Genomic DNA, 21916 nt, shown 5'->3' on the forward strand with positions numbered 1-21916 from the left:
GGGGATTACAGGCTTCCCCCTCCACATGTGAGGATTACAATTTGAGATGAAATTTGGGTGGGGACACAGAGCCAAACCATATCACACACATCTGCTAAGTCTCCTCCTGTCTTTCTGGAGCAAGACTCCGCTGTTCACCCACAACAGGCTTCCAGCGTCAGCTGCTCTGGTGGGAGGCCAGAGATGTCCAACCCCTCCCCCTCCAGGAAACCTTAAAGACCAGAAACCTTAAAAGACTTTCAGTATCTTACCTCTCATGGACCTGGCTGGGATTCTGTCTCTTTTACACAAAACTTCCTGCACTGCCCTGACCCCTAACACCCATGACAGATTAAAGATGCCACGTTCGTTAGCCTACACTTGTGCCAGTCACCGAGTTTTGGCTGATCAAATGTAACCAAATAAGACAAACACAAACCTATACCCAATCCAGCTGTTTCTGTTCCTCACTTCTGTTTTCTGTACATCACTTTCCTTTTTCTGTCCAAAAATCTTCTTCCACCACGTGGCTGCCCTGGAGTCTCACAGCTGATGAGGCTGTCCGATATGTGAATCATTCATTGCTCATTTATACTTTAGATTTAGTTCAGCTGAAGTTTGTCTTGTATCAGGGAAGAGGGGAGGGTTTGTTGGCCAGAGGAGTTGCTCCTCCTGTGGCAGTACCAGGTGTTATGACCTGAATGTTTGTGTCTCCCCAAATTGATACATTAGAACCAAATCCCAAAGGTGATGGTGTTAGAGTTGGAGCTTCTGGGAGGTGATTAGGTCCTGGGTAAAACTCTCATGAATGGGATTAGGACCCTTATAAAAGAGGCCCCAGAGAGCTTTCTCTGCTCTTTCTGCCTTTGAGGACACAGCCAGAAGGTGCCACCCCTGAACCCGGAACCGACCTTCCCCAAAACCCAATCAGGCTGGCTTCTGATCTCAGACTTCCAGCCTCCAGAACGATGAGAAATGCATTTCTGTTGTTCATAAACCTGTGGTGCTTTGTTATGGCAGCCCACACAGATGAAGACCCCAGGCCCAGGGATTTGCAAACACCACTTTATCACGGTAACCTCCAGAACCCCCCTGCCCTTCCCTTTAACCACGCTCGTCATCAGAGTCGCAATGACATTTATTACAAGATGCCTAAAGGTAGACACAACTCTGGGGAGGAGAACTTGGAGGAGATTGGGGGAAACCTCCCACTCTCCAAAACATTTCCGTGGTGTCCCTGGTGCCCAAAGTCAGATAGTGCTGAGGCTCTGGGTGAGCGGTCTCTTACGCTGGGTTCACAACCCTGGCCAGGAAAAGGCTGCTCCAGGTGAAGTGGTCGAAGATCATGATGATGAAGGGCTGGTTGAAACGCAGGATGATAGGCTTGGACGTCAGGTTTAGGCTGACCCCAGTGGAGCCAGCTGTGTCCACACCCTCCTCACTGAGTTGCAGCACAGCTTTGTGGACCACCTGTTAGGTACAGAACGAAGATGGGTGGTGAGACCTGCTGTGTGTTCTCGCTTTCCTGCCTCATTGCTGGGACCCTTCATGTCCTTGGTTTTAGGAAGGTGAATCCAGGCTCAGAGAAGGTCACTTGCTGGATTCTTATCCAAGTGGCAGCCCCAGGATGATACAGCCCAAGTCTGTCCACCTCCAGAACCCAGGCTGCACCTACACTTCCTATCAAACGGGCAGGTTGGGCCCATCACATGGAGATCAGAGGTCTCATGGCTTGAACTGGGCTTCACTGTCCATGTTGGGTGCTTCTTACTGCCCTGGGGTAGCAGAGGGAGATCTTGTTCCCTTTCCACTCTGCTGGGTAAATACTAGGGTTCAGCAGTATGCAAGTGCCTATGGCTGTTCTGTTTAGGAAAGCTGAAGCAGAATCTAAAAATGTATATCTTTGACTGTTGATATGTCCTTGTTGTGATCAAAATTAGGAGGAGTTCTAAAGTCAGCAAAACATCTGCCTAGCTTGTATCAAAAGACTCTGGCGGCTCATAACCTGGCTAATTAAGTAACAGGTGACATTGGTAAGCTCACAACACCCTAAGGGGTGAACTCCCAGTGACTCTTTCCAGCAAGCACACTCAGGCTCTGGTGGCTCTGTGAGTGGCACCCAGACCTAGGAAGAAGCTGAGCTGGGATTGGAACTCCTGAAGTATGTCTTGAGCAGATGAGGTTTTGAGTCAACAGGCCTGAGATCAAACATCAAACTGTTATTTACTAGCTCTGTGACTTTGGGCAAGCTGCATACCCTCCCTGAGCAGGAGATTCCTCCTCTGAGAAATTGAGATAATACCCTCCTTCTGAGGAGGCAGCTGTGTTGACTCAATCCACTCACACAGCATGCATTTTACTGAGCACATATTATGTGCCAGGTACCACGGTGGCCACAAAGTCCTTGTGTCGAGGTCAGGAGCCACACATTTGAGTAATGGGGACACACACAGGGCCTACACAGTTTGGGACACATAGTAGGTGTTCAGTAAAAATTTTCTGAATGCATGAATAACAGAACATAAAGCCAAAGCATTTATGTAATTGAATGGATGTAATTAGGTAGAAAGCACAATGTGATCCCAATTAGACATTTACCACTTTTCCTGTTTCTTTTTGCCAGGGGCAACTCACAGTTCTGCCATGACAACTTGGTTTTCACAGTGCCCCCTCTGTGGGGTCTGGTGGGATGGGTAGGTGCCTGGGCTATGGCCCTCCTGTGTCGCTAGCTTCCTGTGTGATCTCGGGGATGTCACATTTTCTTGCTGAGCCTCCATTTACCTCATGGTGAGACAAGGGGCTTGAACTCGACCTGGAGTTCTCAGCCAGGGACCCAGAGGCTCATTCATGAATGAACTCAGGGCCACTTCCTAGTATTATATTTATATTGTGAATTTTGGAGGGGGGAAGAAAAGGTGGGCTTCCAAGACATTTACCTTTGATGACTTCAGTTGGGCATCCTGGGTGATGCCTGAGAAATTTGCCTGGTTGGTGAACAAGTCTGCGATGCCCATTTCCTCCAGCACATCTCCGAGGTCGTAGACTCCAGAGATGGTGACCTTCGGAATGTACAGGTCCACCTGGCTGCTCAGGGTAAGCAGACAGAGTTAGACATTCAGGGCTGGGCCTGGCAGAGGGGAGAGCAGCACCTCTTCTCCTGGACAGGCTCTTATTTCCTTGTGCTCTCCCTCCAGCTCCTGTCCCTGAGCCTGACTTGCTCTTTGTGGGTAGAAGGGACAGAGCAGGAGGCAGGATCTGTCTCTGCCTCCATGACACAGGCAGCTTTCCCATGGGGTCTCTGAATTGCACGTTCTTTTCTTCTCTGTAGTTCCTTTGAGCTGATTCCACCTGAGATGCAGCTAGACCATGGAGCATTTAAGACAATAGTCCATAAAGAAGCATTTTTGGTCCCAGGAGAACCCCTGCTAGAAGCAGAGGACTGGAGGGAGTGCCCAGCTGGGAGCAGTGGTCCCTGGCTCCAGCTGTGCCACTAATGCTGTGTGGCCTTAGCCAAGTCCAGCCCCTCTCTGTGCTAATGTCCTCACCCGCACACAAAGGTGTTGAACACAGGCTCTCCCAGGGCCGGTGGGTGCTAAAGCTCTGTGATTCTGCAAGAATCTGATTCAGCTGGCAGTTTCTACCGGATGAAGCAGGTGGGGTTTCTAGAAAGGTAAGTGGGGTTACACTAGGAGTAGCACGGGCATCTATGCTTTTTAACATGTCAAGGCCTTAGTGTTATTTTAAAATTCTTCTTGTGCCTTCTGCCCAGAGGGAGAGCAGATGTCTGAAATACTGAAACCGAGGGGTGTCAGTGAACTCTCACTGGCTCTCTGGGCAGATGGGAGGGAAGGCACAAGACCCTCTCCTCACTGAGCAAAAGCAGCCCTGGGTGAGGCCTGGAGACTGGCAACCATCCCGTGTGAAGTGGAAGTCATCCTTTTCTGAAGGCGAGGGAGAAGAACCAGAGGCGAATGGGTGTGTACCTTCTCTAGGTGTGGAAATACTAACAGAAAGAAAGGAACGGAGACTAACTTATCCCAAACACCTGGTCTATGTTCTTTAATTTTTTTGTCTCCTCTTTCTCTCTCTCTCTCTCTCGCTCTCTCACACACACACACACACACACACACCACACACACACGTGCACACACACATATACACACCTATGAAGTTGGAATCAACATCTTTAATTTCCAGGTTGAGAGATCAACACTTAGAGAGGCTGAAGAATTCCCCCAAAGTCACACAACTGGGAGGCAACAGAACTGAAAAGACCAGGACTAGTTTTGCCACCTGCCACCTGCTGCGTTGTTGAAAGCTTTCTGAGAGCAAGGTAATGGGGCTTTAAGGTATGTATTATTGATTAATGTTGCTCACATTGAAGTATTTTCATGAAAAGATTATTTTTGGTGTAAAGAAAGACAGATAGTCCTTCCCATCATTTTCAATGGAGTATGATCTGGAACGCATTGTTTGCATCATGGTGCGTTATCACCCCCTTGTGGTACTATGCCTAAATTACAGGCTTTCTTTGGGCAGAAAGGAGGAAGAGATGACAAATGGATCCCTAGCATTGCCCAGATACAGGTTCACACCCACGCATATACATGTGTACATACACACACACACACACACTCAAGCGTAGGTATGGATGGTTTAAGAACTGTGTCCTCCACATAGCTATAGGGGATTGCACAGAAGCACAGGGCTGACCACATGACTTCCCTACAGGAGAGAAGTCAAATTCCCAGGCACTTCCATGTGCATTCACAGAACTGGATGATCTTCTCTAGAAGCACCCAACATCAAACAGCTCTCAGAAGGTATCATTCAAAATGAAAACAATCTGAAACCATAAATCACAAAACCTACATATTAATAAAGTAGTGGAGCTTCCTCCTAGATTATCTACTGCAGAATTTTTAGATCACAAAATTTGTCCAAGCCAAATTTATCTCCTTCATTACTGCTGGCCCTCCATTGTTGGCATTCTGGGCATGGTCCCCTGACTTGGTTGGTGCCATGCCCTCTTCATGCCGGGTCTGAAGGCCACTTCCCACTGGCTGAACTTCCACTCAGGCACAAGGCAGTTTCAAGAGAAAACAACCTGCTCTGCAGCCCTTTCCCATCCCCTGGGCAGAGTCAGGCATTCCCACCTCCCAGCCAGTGCATGTTACACATCTCTCGCGGTCTCTCTCAGAACTCACACTGTTGAACTCACATCGTTGTGCTGCTATGAATTCCAACAGAATCTGTTTTCTGCTCTAGAGTGCATGTCTTTAAGGGCCCTATTTTGTCCTATTCACTACTCTGACCCTTGTGCTTAGCTAGTGCATGGTACATAGCAGGTGCTTCCGTTTATGTGCATTGAATGAATGAGTGAATGAAATGCACATTGAATGAATGAATGAATGAATGAGTGAGTGAATGAAATGCTGCCTGATCCACCAGCCTTCCTGAGCTACTCCAGATCTACATGCCCACTCCCTCCTCAGCACCCCCTCTGCTTTTGAGTCTGCATCAGCCCACCTGCCACCAGGTTTCATGCTGGTTGGCATTTTCTGACTCTTCTGCACAGAAGGAACTTGAATCTCCCTGAGAGTGAGGACCATGTTCTAAAGAACACCTCCTTCCTCCTTCAAGGTGAGGAGCAGGGCTGGGCACTCGCATGACAATAATTTCAATTGCTCTCTAGCTCAGGGGTACTTGGAGGGGAAAATCTTATTTGTTTGTCCATCCATCCATCCAACCATCCACCCATCCATCCATGCACTCATTCATCCATTTACTTATTAATTCATTAACTCATTCTCCATTCACTGACTCACCATTCTATGCACTCACTCACTTATTCATTCATTAATTCACTCACTCATTCGTTCTTCCATCCATTCACTCACCTATCCGTTCATTCATTGATTCATTGCTGACTCACATCCTCAGCTGACCTTGCCTGAGTGTCAATCCTGCACCAGCTCCTTGCTTGAGCCTGAGGTCAGAGATAGAGGGAATCCACTGGCTGCTTCTCCTCCTGATTACTGCCTCTTTAGGATATGCAGTCCTTGCTTTCTTTCTACTTACTTGCTTATTACCTACTTTAGCCTTGCTTTGTTAGTTGTTTACTGATTGACTGATTGAAGAGTTAGATGCCCTGAGTAGCTTAAGAACCATTCATATAGGTTTTGCATTGGCTCCATGATGAATACAGAGGTCATTTTCACTATATTCCTATGAGGTCTCCCAGGAATCTTTAGGCAGGGCCTGGTTTCAGGTAAGCAAGATGACAAAATGGGTAAGTGTGTAGCTGCGTGGTTGGCAAACTTAGTTTAAGAAAATGCTGCAAAAATATGACAATGCAGAGGGTGTGTATGAACCTCACAGGGAAAGGGGACCTCACTTTGTGAAATATCCCAAAGTATTTCAGTATTGATGGACAGATCAATAAATTAGTGTGAGCTCCACATCAGAGAACCTTACAGCCTTTGGAGGCCCAGCAGACAGGAACACAATGAGCCCTGGAGGCTGAGTCCAGGGAAGGAAGGATGCCCCGGCATACCCCCTTTTCACCTGCGCCACTTTCTGGGGACATGTGCATTGCAGATATCAACACGATGGCTGCAGGGCTTACCTGTTGGTCAGGCCTGCGGACCACCTGTTAATCGTGTCCCGGCTCAATGCAGCGATAACTGTGTTCATCTTCCCCTTGTCTGGAAGGATGAAGAAGACAGTCCCATTGCCCGCATAGTTCAGCTGTACCAGTTGGCAGGGGAGCTCCGAGTCATGAAAGTAACTGATGGTGCTCGACTGGAACATCATGGGCACCTTCACCACAGTCGTCTCGTCCACATAGAAGTTCTCCCCGGTGCTTGCCAGGTCAAAGTGCTGTGTCCATGTGCCTAGGAAGAGGAGGAGACAGGTCTTTAGGGCAGAGGGGAAAACACAGTTCTGGATCACCTCACGGGCCTGCTATCCAAGTGACACAGTGGCCTTCTGCATGCTTGGAATGTCCCCATTCAAGCCTCAAGGGTTTTTAGGTAAGATATAAAAATTCTCAGAAATTTAAAGCCTGTTTCATCCTCTACTTCTTGGAATGGGTTGAGGATGAGCTCTGTTTCTGAGATTGGCTTCTACACAAGGCAGTGGGGAGAGACCAAGAGGGTGCTGGTCCTTGGATTTGGGGGTAAAATTCGCTTAGCTCAGACTGTGCCTCGGCTCCCCATGCCTAGAGTGGGTCCCAGTTCTGAGGGCTCTGGAAGTGGTGCTGGACCTCAAGTCTCAAACTCAGAGTCCTTGGTGGGAAGGGAGGGGGCCATCTCCACCCCTGCCAGCCTGGCCGGCCCAGCTGAGGCTCCTGACCCTGCTGAATGGTCCTTCCTTTAGGTCACATTGTCCTAATGAAGAGTCAGGGTGAGAAGACTCCTTCAGGGTCACAGACTCCCACCCCCCGCAGGCCCTCAGGTCCCCTCTACCATGTTCCAGGGTGCCACCATCCAGCTTTTTTTTTTTAATGCCTTGAGATGGGGAGCTCACTACCTTCACAGATGGGACTTGGCAGTACTGGTCAGCTCTGATGGGAAGAAAATTGCTCCTCAGACTGAGCCGAAGCTGGCCTGATTGTCCTTCTGAACTTATTCCAGACAACTGAGTCCATCTACCGGAAACTTACCTGGGCTGAGTGTCACAGGGTCTCTCTGCTGTAGGTGAAGTCTCCCCAGTCTTAAACTAATGACTGAGGCCCTTGAGTCCAGCAGGTCCCGGGTGTCCTGGCTGCCATTGACCACAAGCCCTAAAGCCCTTGCCAGGCCACCATTCCCCAGCTGAGGTTACCTAAAGGTGGCCAGAACATCATTCTAAGTAGCCCCTTCTCCATACTACTGTCTGTGGGATCTGTGGATTGCTTGGCCAAAATTCTTGGTTCTGAGTCAGCCACAAACCTCTTGTAATAGCTACTGATGGAGACAACAGGGAGAGGCTGATGGATGTAGAGAAATCAGCCGTGGCTGCGGAGCCTAGAGACCCCAGAGCTATGCTGGTTCATTCTGAATGACCTCACTAACCTTGGTGTCTGCATACACTGACCAAAGGTAGTAAACTCACCATCCGTCTGCCTCACGGCAAATAAGATCATTTGAGGGTTCTCAAATCATCCTCCAAAGGAAGTCTAAAATCCTCAGAACTAGAGGGCAGTTGTATTTTGTGGCTAACTTACAGCAAAAAAAAAAAAAAAAAAAAAGTGGGTAAAATATTTTTCATTGTTAGGTTTTCTTCATCCTTAACATTTTGCTGCTTGCTTTTTATGGAGTATTTCTTTGCTAGAAGCAAGCATAATGTATATAGTTTGACGCAAAACAAAATACAAAATAGGGTTCAGCCTCTACTTTAAGGGATCTATTCTCAGAAAGTCCTAGGAGAATTGGTGGTAGAGAAAGAATTTATTGGGGAAAATCCGAGAGAGCAAAGATGGCTCCTCTGGAAAATCTTGTAACAATATTTTTAATGTTATTTAAAAAGAACTGTCAAGAAAGTCCAATAAATAAATCACACATCAGGACCATTTTACATATTCTACATTTAGTGACAATAGCTACACTAAACTTGATTTCTGTTTATTATCCTGGCTTGCTAGAAATATTTCAGAGTATTTTCCCAGCAGCTTTAACCAAAGACTTGCGGATTCGTTTTGCTGTGCCATAGAAAATCTGTGTACAATGAGGCATTTCACCCCCATCAATGTCTGGTCCTGCATTCAAGTGTTCAAAGTTTCTCTAATTTTGTAACCTAAAGCTGTTGATCTCCTATCCGCTTAGCCCCACTGTGGTCCTGAGGACACTGAAACCTCGTGCAGAATGATGCCGTGCCAGCACCTGTTCCACCAGACGCCCACACGTGCTCAGGCCTTTCTTAGGCTCAGGAGGGCCCTCCCTGCACCTGGGTTTACCATGCCTTTTCCCCAGGCTGTGTTGCCTGAACCTCTGTACAATCACTGCTGAGCTCCTTCCATGCACCAAACATTCCACAAGGGCACTGGGATCTCCCAAAGAGACAAAGACACCCTGCACAAGGGCGCACAGCCTCGTCGGGGAGATGGTCTATGGAATCTGTGGGAGCACACAGAAGAGGTTTTGGGCAAACGTTCCCAGCCTCCCTGGCCCTCCCACAGTCAGGTGTTAAGAAGGCTGTCTTTGCCCGGTCAGCCTCTCAGCCTCACCATCCTGCCAGGAGGGCAGCCTCTCCCGGGAGTTCCCAGCCTTGTGCTGGAGAGCAGGAAAGACCCAGAGGCAGGTGGAGAAGAAGGACTCGTACTGATGCTAAGTCAGTCCAGGCAGTAAGGAGGTGTGGGATGGGAGGGGAGGTGAGCACAGTCTGATGGGAGGTCCTGAGAGAGAGCTGGGGAGGAGGGGAAGGGGGCATGAGGAGTCCTGGCTGGGGATCACACCTCCACTGATCTGATGATCTTGTCGAGAGACACAAGTTCAATAGTGATACTGGCTTAGTTTGCTTATTTTGGCTGTTTTACCTGCATTCCTTTGAATATGATTGCTTAACTGAAACTCAACCACTTAGGTGTTAAACAATGTGTTATGGCAAGATGATTGCCCAAACGAGACATGGGCAAACTGTGGAGCATGCATATGAGGACAAAGGTTTTCCTGGGTGAATCTGGGGAGGCTTCACAGAGGAGGTGACTTTTGAGCTAAGATTTGAAGTGAGGGAAAATGTTTTAGGCAGTCAGATAAGTTGCAAGAGGGCTCATGAGACAGAAGAGGCCTGGGCTTTGTGGTAGGCAGAATAATAGCCCTCCAAAATGTCCACATTCTAATCCCCAGAACTTGAGAATATGTTAGCTTTCATGTCCAGGGGGAATTAAAGTTGTAGATGGAATCACAATTGCTAATCTGCTGGCCTTGAGATGGGCAGGTTATTCTGGATCACCCAGGTGGGCCATTATCCAGTATAATCCTGAGGGTTCTTGTAAGTCAAAGAGGAAGGCAGGAAAGTGAGAATCAGAGAGACGTGATGATGGAAGCAGAGGTGGGAATGATGCAATTACTGGCTTTGAAAATAAGAGAGGCCCACAAGCCATGTGGCTTCTAGAAGCTGGAAAAGACCTGGAAGTGCATTCTCCGCTAGAACTTCCAGGTTTTTATGAAGAGGAAGGTTGAAAAACTGAAGCAAGACCTGGTTAGAGCAGTGTGTGCAGGACAGCTTTGGGGGCATCTGGGAGTTCCCGAGGGGTGGGTGGGGTTCTGTCTGGTTCTAGGCCATTTTTCCAGTCCCTGGCCCAGTACTTGACAGTCAGCATTTGTGGAGCACGAAGCAGCCAGACTGTTCATGGTTACAGGTGTAGGCCTCAAACCAACCTGCCCAACCCTTCCGGGTGGCATTTTGATCTTTTGTAAAATAATATAATTCCACCTACCCAACAGGACTGTGGTGAAGATGGAGAGTCCCAGATGTATATGTGCTTTACACAATCAAAGACTTTGCCCAAGAGTGTGCCCTGGATTTTAACGGCTGTTATTATTCCTGGCCATAGTGGATGGGCCTTCAGACTGGGATGGGTGGGAATACCTTTGAAGAAGATATAGTTGACCAGGACGAGGATGGCTGGGCTATCCAGCCCTGACAACAAGTCGGCAATTTTCCCCTGTGTCTTACTCTTGACATAGCTGTTGATCTGTCTGCTGGCTGTTGCCCAGTCCCGGAAATTCATAGCCAAGACCTCTGACTCATAGTAGTGCTTGATGTCTGCTGAGAATGACTCCAGCAACTCCAGGCTGCCATCAAGAAATAAGGCATTGCCCATGGTCATTTCTAAACTGGTGTCTGACTCTGCAAAGAGTTGGTGGAGGTGCTGGAAACCCTGGTGGATCTCAGTCTCAGACCTCTCAGTGAGGTTGAAACCCAGGCCCTGGAGAAGCTGGGCCCGTGTGTGACCACAAGTGCCCAGGGACAGCATAGCTAAGGCCATGGAGATGCTCACGGGGGAGATGAAAATGTTCTTCTTGGGACTCAAGGCCACTAGGCGCTTATACAGGCTGAGGGCAAAGTCAGCGTTGACTGCAGCCAGGCCCCGGTGATGGTTACTCATGTTCCTATAAGCAGCATTAGGATCCATGGCCTGGACGGTCCAGAGGCCACTGGTGGACAGCCAGAGAAGACAGGTGTACAGGAGGAGTGGCATTGTCCAGTATAGCCAGGCCCTGCCAAATCAGAAAAGCTTGTTAGATGATGTGGCAGTCTCTGAGTCAATGGGGCATAGTGCAACAGGGGGCAGGCAAAAGACCCCGTTCAAGCCCCAGCTCTTTCCTCCACACTGGCTGTGTGACCTGGGAGCACATCACAGAGGGCACTGGACTTCAGTTTCCTCATTTGGAGATATGAATAACACCCGTTATGATTTATCCAGTGCCTACCAGGTACCCAACAATGATCTAGGTAGTCTGGCTATATTCAGTCATCTAACCATGACCAAAACATTCCTAAAGTAAGTATTATTAACCCGATTTTAGGCAGGCAGAAATAGGTGCTCAGAAAGGTTAAAACCCGGCCGGGCGCGGTGGCTCAAGCCTGTAATCCCAGCACTTTGGGAGGCCGAGACGGGCGGATCAGGAGGTCAGGAGATCGAGACCATCCTGGCTAATACGGTGAAACCCCGTCTCTACTAAAAAAATACAAAAAAAAAAAAAAACTAGCCGGGCGAGGTGGCGGGCGCCTGTAGTCCCAGCTACTCGGGAGGCTGAGGCAGGAGAATGGCGTGAACCCGGGAGGCGGAGCTTGCAGTGAGCTGAGATCCGGCCACTGCACTCCAGCCTGGGCGACAGAGCGAGACTCCGTCTCAAAAAAAAAAAAAAAAAAAAAAAGAAAGGTTAAAACCCACCCAACAGATATGTTCAAAATGCTCAAAGAAAAACAAAACACAATTAAAGCATTCCCAGAAAAACAAAAGCTGAGTAAGCTTTTCCCACAATACCTGCCCTGTAAGAAATGAGAGGCATTTTATTTCAGATTGAAATGAAAGGACACTGGACAGTAACTTTAAGCTGAATGAAGAAATAAAAGACCTCTGGTAAAGGTAGATGCATGGGCAATTATAAGTTACATTTTTGGCAGTAACTGGAAACAGGTGGGAACAGAGCTACAAGGAAGCAGAGCTTTTGTATGCTATTGAAGTGAAGCTGGTTATATCAAATATATTCTGGACTAAATGTATTATGAGCATACATATTGCATTTTGGTTTAATTTATTTTTCTACTGTTTTTCTATTCTCGATTTTATTTATCTCTGCTTTAATCTTTATTATTTCCTTCCTTCTGCTATTTTTCAGTTTAGTTTGTTCTTTTTCTAGTTCCTAAATTATAAACAAAGACTAAACATTATTTTTACACGTTAGCCTTCCAAACTATGATACAAATATATGCTGTCTACAAGAGACTCATTTTAGATCCAAAAATGCAAATAGACTGAAAATGAAAGGATGGAAAAGTTACCCCATGCAAATAGTAACCAAAAGAGAGCAGGGGTGGCTACGCTAATATTAGACAAAATAGATTTTGAATTAAAAATGTTCCAAAAGACAAAGAAGGTGATGATATATTAATAAAGTTTTCAGTACAGCAAGAAGATACAATATTTTTGGTTCTTCATTTCCTATATTACTGTCCTTTTTTGTATTTAGTTTTTGTACTGAAATGCTTTTTTGTGTACACTTTAATAATTCTATTCTCATCCCTTTGTGATTATTATGGGGATTACATTAACATCCTAAAGTTAACACCTGAATTTGAATATATGCCATTGTTTATTTGAGATCTTCTTGTTTTTTAAATGTGTTTACAGCCATACATTTCTATCATCACACTGCTTTCACTCATTCCATAAGTTTTGGTATGTTATGTTTCCATTTTCATTTGTCTTTAAGTATTTTCTAATTCCCCTGGTGGTATCTTTTTTGATCCTCTGGTTGATAAAGAGTGTGTTGTTTTTTCCACACTTTGTAAAATTTCCAGTTTTCCTTCTGTTAATGATTTCTAACTTCATCTCATTGTGATTGAAGAAGATACTTAGTATGATATCTGTCTTTTTAAATCTATTGGCTCTTGATCTGTGGCCTAACATAGGGTCTGTCCTGGAGAATGTCCCTTGTGCACTTGAGAAGAATGTGTATTCTGTTGTTGTAGGGTGTTTTGTATATGTCTGATACATCTAGTTTTTGCTGTGATGTTCAAGTTCTCTTTTTTCTTACTTATTTTATGTCTGATTGTTCTATCCATTATTGAGAATGAGGTATTGAAGTGTCTAAATTGCTGTAGAATGATTTCACTCTCCAATTGTGTCCATTTTTTGCTCAATTTATTTTGTCCCAGACACACTCAAAAATAGTGTTTTACCAGCTGCTAAAGTCTGAATGTTTGTGTCCCCACAAATTCATATGTGGAAACCTATTCATGGGGGCTCTACCCTCATAAAAGGAATTAGTGCCTACATAAAAGAGGCCTGTGGCAGTATTTCTGGAAGAAATTGGCATATGAATCAGTAGATTGAGTAAAGACAGCCACCTTTACCAATATGGGTGGGCATTTTTAATCCATTAAAGGCTGGATAAAACAAAGAGGTAGGGGAAGGGCAAATTCTCTTTTCTGTCCCTGAGTTGGACATCCATGTTTGCCTGCCCCTGAACATTGGGGGCCCTGGTTCTTGGACCTTTAAACTCTGGGACTTAAACCAGCAGCCTTACTAGGCCCTTTTCCTATTGTGGAGCTGCACCATTGGCTCCTCCGGTTGTCAGGCCTTCAGACTCAGACTGAATTACATGGCTGGCTTTCCTGGGTCTCCAGCTTGCAGATGGCAGATTGTAGGACTTCTCAGCTTCTGTAATTACATAAGGCAATTCCCATAGTGCCTCCTCTTACATATATTTCTATATATCCTGTAGATTCTGTTTCTTTGGAGAACCCTGACTAATATAATGGATTAAATTAATTTTGAGAGGTTATTAATAGGATTATACACCATACCCAATTTGGATTTATTTCTGTAATGCAAAAAACGTTTCAACATACAAAAATTGATCAGTCTAATACATCATATTAACAAAATAAAGGAAAAAATCACGTGATCATCTCAATTGCTGCAGAAAAAAGTATTTGACATAATTCAACACACCCTCACATGATAAAAACACACAACAGATTGATACAATCAAGTGTAAAGAGGTGCCTGGAGAATGTTCAATTGGCTCACGCACTGGGAGAATGGGGTGGAGCTGTGGGAAGTTTGTGCCCTTTGCAGCGGGGAGGAGCTTGGCTTCTCTCTCCTGATCCTGTGTGGTAATCTGGGGATTCCATTGGTGAGATGAGGGCCTGTTAACAGGACTCTCTCTCGCTTTGCTGAGTTAGTTTCCTTTTCACCCAATAAATTCCATTTTTTTAATCCTTCAAAGTGTCTGCGAGCCTAATCTTTCATGGCCATGTGACAAGGATCCCGTTTTTAGCTAGACTAATTAGAAAGTCCTACAATGAAATCAGTAATAGAAGAAAACTACCTCAACATAATCAAGACTATATATTTATAAAACCTATTATACTCAATAGTGAAAGACTGAAAGCTTTTCCCTGAAGATCAGGAACAAAACAACGATGCTTGCTCTCAGTACTTTTACCTAATATAGCACTGGAAGTTCTAGCCAGAGCAATTGGGGAAGGAACGAAAAAAGGTATCCATATTTGAAAGGAAGAAGTAAAATTATCTGTGTTCACAGATGACATGATTTTATATGTACAAAACCCTAAAAATTCTACGAAATATTCTGTTAGAACTAATAAACAAATTTAGCAAAGTTGCAAGATATAAAATCAATTGCATTTCCCAACGCTAACAAAGAAAACAATTTGAAAAGGAAATTAAGAAAACAATTCCATTTACAATAGTATGAAAAAGAACAAAATAGGGATTAATCAGGGAGGTAAGAGACTTATACACTGAAAACTACAGAACAGGGCTGAAGGCAATTAAAGAGGACATAAATAAATGGAAAGACATCTCGCATTCGTGGTTTGGAAGAAATTGCTAAGATGATAATACTATCCAAAGCAGTCTATAGATTCAATACAATTTCTATCAAAATTCCAGTTCTGTATTTCACAGAAATAGAAAAATTCATCCTAAAATTTATATAAAAATCTCAAGGGACCTGGAGAGCCAAAACAATACTGAAAAAGAACAAAGTTGAACGTCTTGCACTTTCTGATTTCACAATTTACTACAAAACTATAAAAATCAAAACAGTGTGGTACTGGTATAAAGACATACATATAGACCAATGGAATAGAATTCAGAGCCCAGAAATAAGCCTTGCATATATAGTAAAATGAGTTTGACAAGGGTGCCAAACCATTCAATGGGGAAAAGACAGCCTTTTCCACAAGTGGTGCTGAAAAATTGGATATTTACATGCAAAAGAATGAAGATGGACCTTTACCTAACACCATATACAAAAATTAACTCAAAATAGATCAGTGATTTAAACATGAGTTAAAATTATAAAAATCTCAGGAAAAAACATAGGGGAAAAACTTCATGATATTGGCTTTGGCAATAATTTCTTGAATATCACACCAAGGCCATGGGCAACAAAAGAAAAAATAGACAAATTGGACTTCATCAAAATTGAAAACTTTGTTCATCAAAGGATACTGTCAATAAAGTAAAAATGCAACTCAGAATGGGAAAACATTTGCAAATTTCATATCTGATAAGGAATTGATATCCAGGATATACAAAGAACTCCTAAAACCCAAGAACAAAAACAAGAAAACAAATAAACCCAGTTAGAAATGGGCAAAGGACTTGAGTGGACATCTTTTCAGAGACAACACACAAATGGCCAATAAGCACGTAAAAAGATGCTCAGCATCACTATTCATTTGGAATATCAAAACCACAATGAGATACCACTTCATATCCATAGGGATGGCTACAATAAACAGACAAACAAAACAGAAAACAGTAAGTTGGCACACCAGGCATGACGGCCTGTGCCTGTAATCCCAGCTACTCTGAAAGCTGAGGTGGGAGGAATGCTTGAGGCCAGGAGTTTGAGACCAGCCTAGGCAACATAGCAACATTTTTTTTTCCGTTTCAAAAAAAAAAAAAAATTTTTTTTAAATTTAAATGTTAGCATGCATATAGGGAAATTGGAGCCCTTATTCTTTGCTGGTAAGAATATAAAGTGCTACAATGTGTGGAAAACAATATGGCAGTTCCTTAAAAATTAAACAAAATCATCATTTGACCCAACAATTTTGCTTTGAGTATATACACCAAAGAACTGCAAGCGGATAGTCAAGGAACTTGACTAGATAATTGTAGACCAAAGTCACAGCAGCATTATTCACCATAGCCAAAAGGTGGAAACAACCAAAATGTCTATCAAAGGATGAATGAATAAACAGGCCGGGCGCGGTGGCTCAAGCCTGTAATCCCAGCACTTTGGGAGGCCGAGACGGGCGGATCACGAGGTCGGGAGATCGAGACCATCCTGGCTAACATGGTGAAACCCCGTCTCTACTAAAAAATACAAAAAAAAAAAAAAAAAACTAGCCGGGCAAGGTGGTGGGCGCCTGTAGTCCCAGCTACTGGGGAGGCTGAGGCAGGAGAATGGCGGGAACCCGGGGGGCGGAGCTTGCAGTGAGCTGAGATCCGGCCACTGCACTCCAGCCTGGGCGGCAGAGCGAGACTCCGTCTCAAAAAAAAAAAAAAAAAAAAAAAGAATGAATAAACAAAGGATGGTATAAACATACAATGGAATACTATTCAACTTTAAAAAGGAATGAAATTCTGACATTTCCTACAACATGGATGAACCTGGAAGACATTATGTTACGTGAAATGAGCCAGACACAAAAGCACAAATAGAGTCTAATTCTATACCTAGAGTAGTCAAATACATAGAGACAGAAGTAAAATTGTGGATACCAGGGGCTGGGGCAAGGGAAGATTAGGGGATTATTGTTGAGTGGGTATAGAATTTCAGTTTGGGATGATGAAAAAGTTCTGGACATGGAAGGTGGTGATGGAGGCACAACAATGTGAATGTACTTTTAATGCTACTGAACTGTACACTTGTCGTTAAAATGTTAGGTATTATATTTTTCCCACAATACAAATTTAAGGAAAATATTAAATATAAATGATTTAAGAAGAGTTCCATAAATGGAATTGAAAAAATTCACCCAGCTTGCAGTGAGCTGAGATCGCACCCCTGCACTCCAGCCTGGGTGCACCCCAGAGTGAGACTCTGTCTCAAAAAAAAAACAAAAACAAAAAACAAACAAACAAACAAAAATCCACCCAAGGTTGGAATCAGTAAGTGGACATTGTCTGCCTGCAAGGTTAGTGGTTTCAGGCCCTGTGCTGTATGTATCACAGCTGCCTGTATCACAATAAATACAGGAGGCTTACGGGAGAAGCAGGTCTCGCTGCACCAACCACTGTTGAACCAGTCGCTTTGGGTAAGGGGCTGGAAACCCTCATTTAAACCAGTGCTCCAGGAGGGTGTGGCATGTTAAATTAAATTAAATATGGGCTAAAGCTGCCTTCTCATGTAGCAAACTGTAACCTAGCTTAATATGTAAACAAACTGCAGTATATTTTGAGAGTATATTCTAACTTGAGAGTATATTCTTTAACAAGTAACCAAGTTAACTTTTAACAAGTAACCAATCATAGCAGCTGAACTTTCAGTCAATCACAGTCTGCGAACTGCTCGGACATGTCCAAACAAGGCAAACACAGAGCTGTAATCTATCAGCCTATGTATATATGTCACTTCCTTCTTCTACCTGTAAATACTGCCTACGTTGCTTGGTGGCATTCTCTGAACCTTTACTGGTTTAGGGTGCTGTGTGATTCATGAATAGTTTCTTTGCTCAAATAAACTCTGCTACGTTTAATTTGTCTAAAGTTTTCTTTTACCAGGTGTGCTCTGAGCGTGGGAACCACTGTTCTGCTCTGGAATTCCCTAGAGGCCCCTTCCCTGGTGTGTTTCAAAAGCAGAATCTCAAGAAAAACAGTTGGGAGCGCCTCCCCTCCCAAAACCCTTAGTTCTCCTGAGTCTTCTTTCAACCCTCCTTGGGTGTCTCCCTTATCTCTCCAGGGTGGAAAACAACCCCTGTTGGCTGCTCTAGTCCCTACTTCTCTGCTTTGATGATAGAGGCAGGTGTGACCTGCTTCCCACTCCCTGCGCCCAAATGTCGGGCTTTACTGAATTCTCCGCTGGGTTTCTGACTTGGATTTCTGGGTCCTTGGGACAATTCTTTCCTTTTCCTGGGTTTTGTGGCAGATCAAGCTGGACTGGGCTCCCAGCGCTGCTATGTACGAATTAGGTGACGTAGGACAGGCTATTTAAACTCTGCCTCAGTTTCCTCAGTATAAAAAGAGCTTGTAATAATACCTCTAGCCTTACCCATTTTTCTGGTGTTTGTCTCTTCTCCGGTGCCTCTGCACAGCCTCCTCATCTCTCCCAGGACTCAGCAGTAACCCTACCTTGTCTCCCTGCCTTCTGTTTAACTCCCTCCAGCCCTTTTACCCATCTGCAGCTGCATCTTTCTAAATTCCTGAAAATTCAAGCTGGTCAGTTCTGCTTTGAAGTTTTCAGGGGCTCCCCATTGCCCACGACGAGGCTGATTCTCACTAACGTAGCCCAGCGGGTGTTTGTGACCCAGTCCCTGGTGACAGTTCTGCCTCCAGCCTCAAATCTGGCCCTTGGAGGTCTCAGCCACAGCAACACTGGGTGTCAGGGGTTCTTCCAGCACCCACCAGCCTTTTATCCCACTGTGGGTCAGGGCAGGGTGGGGCAGGTCACATCACTACAGGGCAGGTTACAGCAAGACAGGTCACTGCAGTTCCCTAGTGCAGGTCATTTCGATTTTTCCATGTTTGCTGAGCCAGCTCTGGGCTGGGAGCAGGGAACAAAGATGGACCTGCCTCAGCCCTGCCCATGTGGCTCTAGTCTGTAGGTCCCTTGTCTCCCTGCCTCACCTGGCTCACTCCATCTTGTCCTTTGAGACTCAGGTCCCAGGTCACCGCCTCCAGGAAGCCTTGCATCTGTGTTTCTCTATGGCCTTGCCCTATGACAGGCAGTGAAATCTTTGCTTAGCTTTGGTCACTGCCATACCTGTCTGGGATCTCCTCTTGGGCACAGGCCCTGTGCAGCATGATGCCAGTGGTAGGATGGGCTCCCATCCCTTTCCTGCCATCTCTGTGGGGATTGTATGCCTCACCCTCTCCTGTGTTAATTCTCTAAGATGAGGGTGAAAACTCCACCCACCTGACAATATTGTGAATACCAGACGTGGTTGTTATCAGTGCTTGGCTTATGTGACCTCATTTAATGGAGCATCGTGGGGCCAAATTTACAGATGAGAAAACTGAGATCCAGGGAGACAGAGTAACTCCCCCTGAGCTGGAACTCTAAACCTAGATGTCTGACTTCAGAGCTTGTGCCATGCCATTCTGCCTGTCTCTACAGAAAGGAAAATGATAAGTAAAAAAGCTCTTAAGAGTATCCAGCCATGGCCGGGTGCGGTGGCTCACGCCTGTAATCCCAGCACTTTGGGAAGCTGAGGTGGGCGGATCACCTGAGGTCAGGAGTTTGAGACTAGCCTTGCTAACGTGGTGAAACCCCGTTTCTACTAAAAACAAAAAATTAGCAGGGCGTGGTGGTGGGTGCCTGAAATTCCAGCTCCTCGGAAGGCTGAGGCAGAAGAATAGCTTGAACCTGGGAGGCAGAGGTTGCAGTGAGCTGAGATTGTGCCATTGCACTCCAGCTTGGGCAACAAGAACGAAACTCTGTCAAAAAAAAAAAAGAGTACCCAGCCATATAAAAATGCAGAGTATCAATATTGTTCATGCATTTCATGTCAAGTGTGCCCTCTTTGTTCCTCATCTCTGAAGAGACTCACTTAGTAAATATTCACTGTGTTCTGTTTTCACAAATGCCCTAGGAGCCAGGGACAGTTCTTGACCTTCTGTATTGAAACCTCAGGACATGTGGTACAGTGCAGACAGTTCTGTTCTCCGTGCATTATCTCCGCCCCAGGTCACTGAGTGAGGAGCTGTGGTGGATAGATCTGCGTGACTCTGAAGAATTCCTCCGCACTGGGCCAGCTGAGCCCTCCCTGGCCCCTACCCGTGGCCAACATCCTTCATCAGTGGTGCCGACTGGAGCAGATGCATCGTAGCTCACAGGCTGCGACTCTGTGGCTGTTGTGGGTGTTGTGGCTGTCTGGCTGGGCTTAGAAGCATCAATCACGGCAATGGACGAGAATGGTTCTTAGCTACAGCCCTCTGTGTCAGGCCCCTGCATGGCAGGAGCCCAGGGGACATCAGAACCCCTGTGGATGACTCACAGACTCTGGGATCTGGAAAATCCTCCACAAGGTTGCCTCATAACAGTGCTGGCTGCCCTAATGTTCAATGTACCATTTAAAAAAAATGAAACATCTCAACAAACCAAACAAGCAAGCAAGCAAAGCCCTGGCTTTGCTCTGGAGGCCGGGCAGGGGGAGGGATAGAGGGTTCTCAGTTGTTACTCACAGTCTGCGGTGGGCTCAGGCTGTTTCTGCTGGCTTGGTCCTGCGGTCCTGGACCCTAGCATGTGTACAGTAAGCCTGCGGGGGATGCTGCCTGTTAAATTTTGTTTGCCAACTTCCCGGGTGGTTAATGGTTAGAGGGACCAGTGGCCTTCACCGCTTGGTAGTCCTCTCCCCCGAGCCATTAACCAATGGGAGGCTTCGTCAGGAAAGCTGAGTAAACATAGTAATGCTGCAAATTAACTTTGCTCTGCGTTCAATTCTATGAAGTTTTTTTATACCAAAATGTGGCTGGAGTTGCATCAATGTGGTTGCCCTGTGTCAGTTAGCAGACATGTCTTAGGTGCCCGTAATTAGCACCAAGGTGCAGATACTTGTAAAAAGAAAAACAGGTGTTTAACTCTAATTGGGGATGACTTGGGCAAGGTCCTGCCTTCCAGGGGTCTTAGTGTGGTGGGAGAGACAGATATGGAATAATATCTGCCAAGCGCTTCCTCTGTATTATCTCACGAAATCTTCACAATGACTCTGTGAAGTGGGCACCATTCTCTCTCCTCTTTAGATAGGAAACTGAGCTGCATGGAAGTTGAGTGAAGCGCCCTTGAGATTCAAATCCAAGACCATTCAACTCTAAAGTCTAGCACCTTTCCTCTTCCCCACATTTTATTTTTCATTAGTTTTCTTTGGATTACAGGTGACAGACATCAAATTGAACTGCTTTAAAGCAAAAAGGAATGAATGAGAGGTCCAACGGTGGAAAGAACTTGAGACCTGGCTGGATCTAGGGAGTTCCAAATCAGGCATCAGATCTCTCCTTCTCTCTCTCTCTCTTTTTTTTTTTTTTTTTTTTGATTCATTCCTAGCTCTGCTTTCTTCTTCTACTTTATTCTGTCTGCACTGGGGACAAAGGTGACCACTGTAGCTCTAGGTTATTTGGTTCTAACTGGTTAGTTGACATCAGAAGTAGAGAAATTCTCATTTTTCTCAACGTTCGTAACAGTCCCCCCAAAAGTCTATAGCATGGTTGCTCCCCTGTGGACTGATTGACCACAGTGTGGAGAAGGATGAGGCACTGTGAATGCCTCGCTAGAGTCCTTTGCTCTCCGTTGGGTTGACAGCATCATTGCTTCCATCCAGAGATGAGGGAAGCTCTTTCCAGGGGAAAAGAGGAATGCAGGGCCTACAACTGGGTCTGCAGTTTTGGAGACACCTTAGTTTTGTTGATATTTATTGGTCTTTTCAAGTTTCCAATCCTATAAGCCAATTTTGAGCTTTATATCTAGGAATTTATCTATTTCATCTAGATTTTCAAATTAAATGCTACAGAGTTATTCATTAGGCC

The 21916-nt window shown here is 45.3% G+C and overlaps 1 protein-coding gene across 2 annotated transcripts; it reads right to left on the minus strand.

The window, feature by feature from the left end:
* Nucleotides 1-1099: 1099 nt before the first annotated feature.
* SERPINA6 (serpin family A member 6) lies at nt 1100-20645 on the minus strand. 2 transcript variants are annotated; one of them, XM_005562104.5, is made up of 5 exons: nt 20579-20645; nt 10552-11183; nt 6608-6875; nt 2916-3063; nt 1100-1449 (listed from the first exon to the last, which is right to left on the minus strand). In XM_005562104.5, the coding sequence occupies exons 2-5, from the start codon at nt 11162-11164 to the stop codon at nt 1264-1266; spliced, it is 1215 nt and encodes a 404-aa protein (XP_005562161.2). In that variant the 5' UTR covers nt 11165-11183; nt 20579-20645; the 3' UTR covers nt 1100-1263. The 2 variants fall into 2 exon arrangements, with proteins under 2 accessions (XP_005562161.2, XP_073854256.1); XM_073998155.1 differs by lacking the exon at nt 10552-11183.
* Nucleotides 20646-21916: the final 1271 nt, after the last annotated feature.

This window comes from Macaca fascicularis, chromosome 7 (assembly GCF_037993035.2).
Source record: "Macaca fascicularis isolate 582-1 chromosome 7, T2T-MFA8v1.1".
Taxonomy (NCBI): Eukaryota; Metazoa; Chordata; class Mammalia; order Primates; family Cercopithecidae; genus Macaca; species Macaca fascicularis.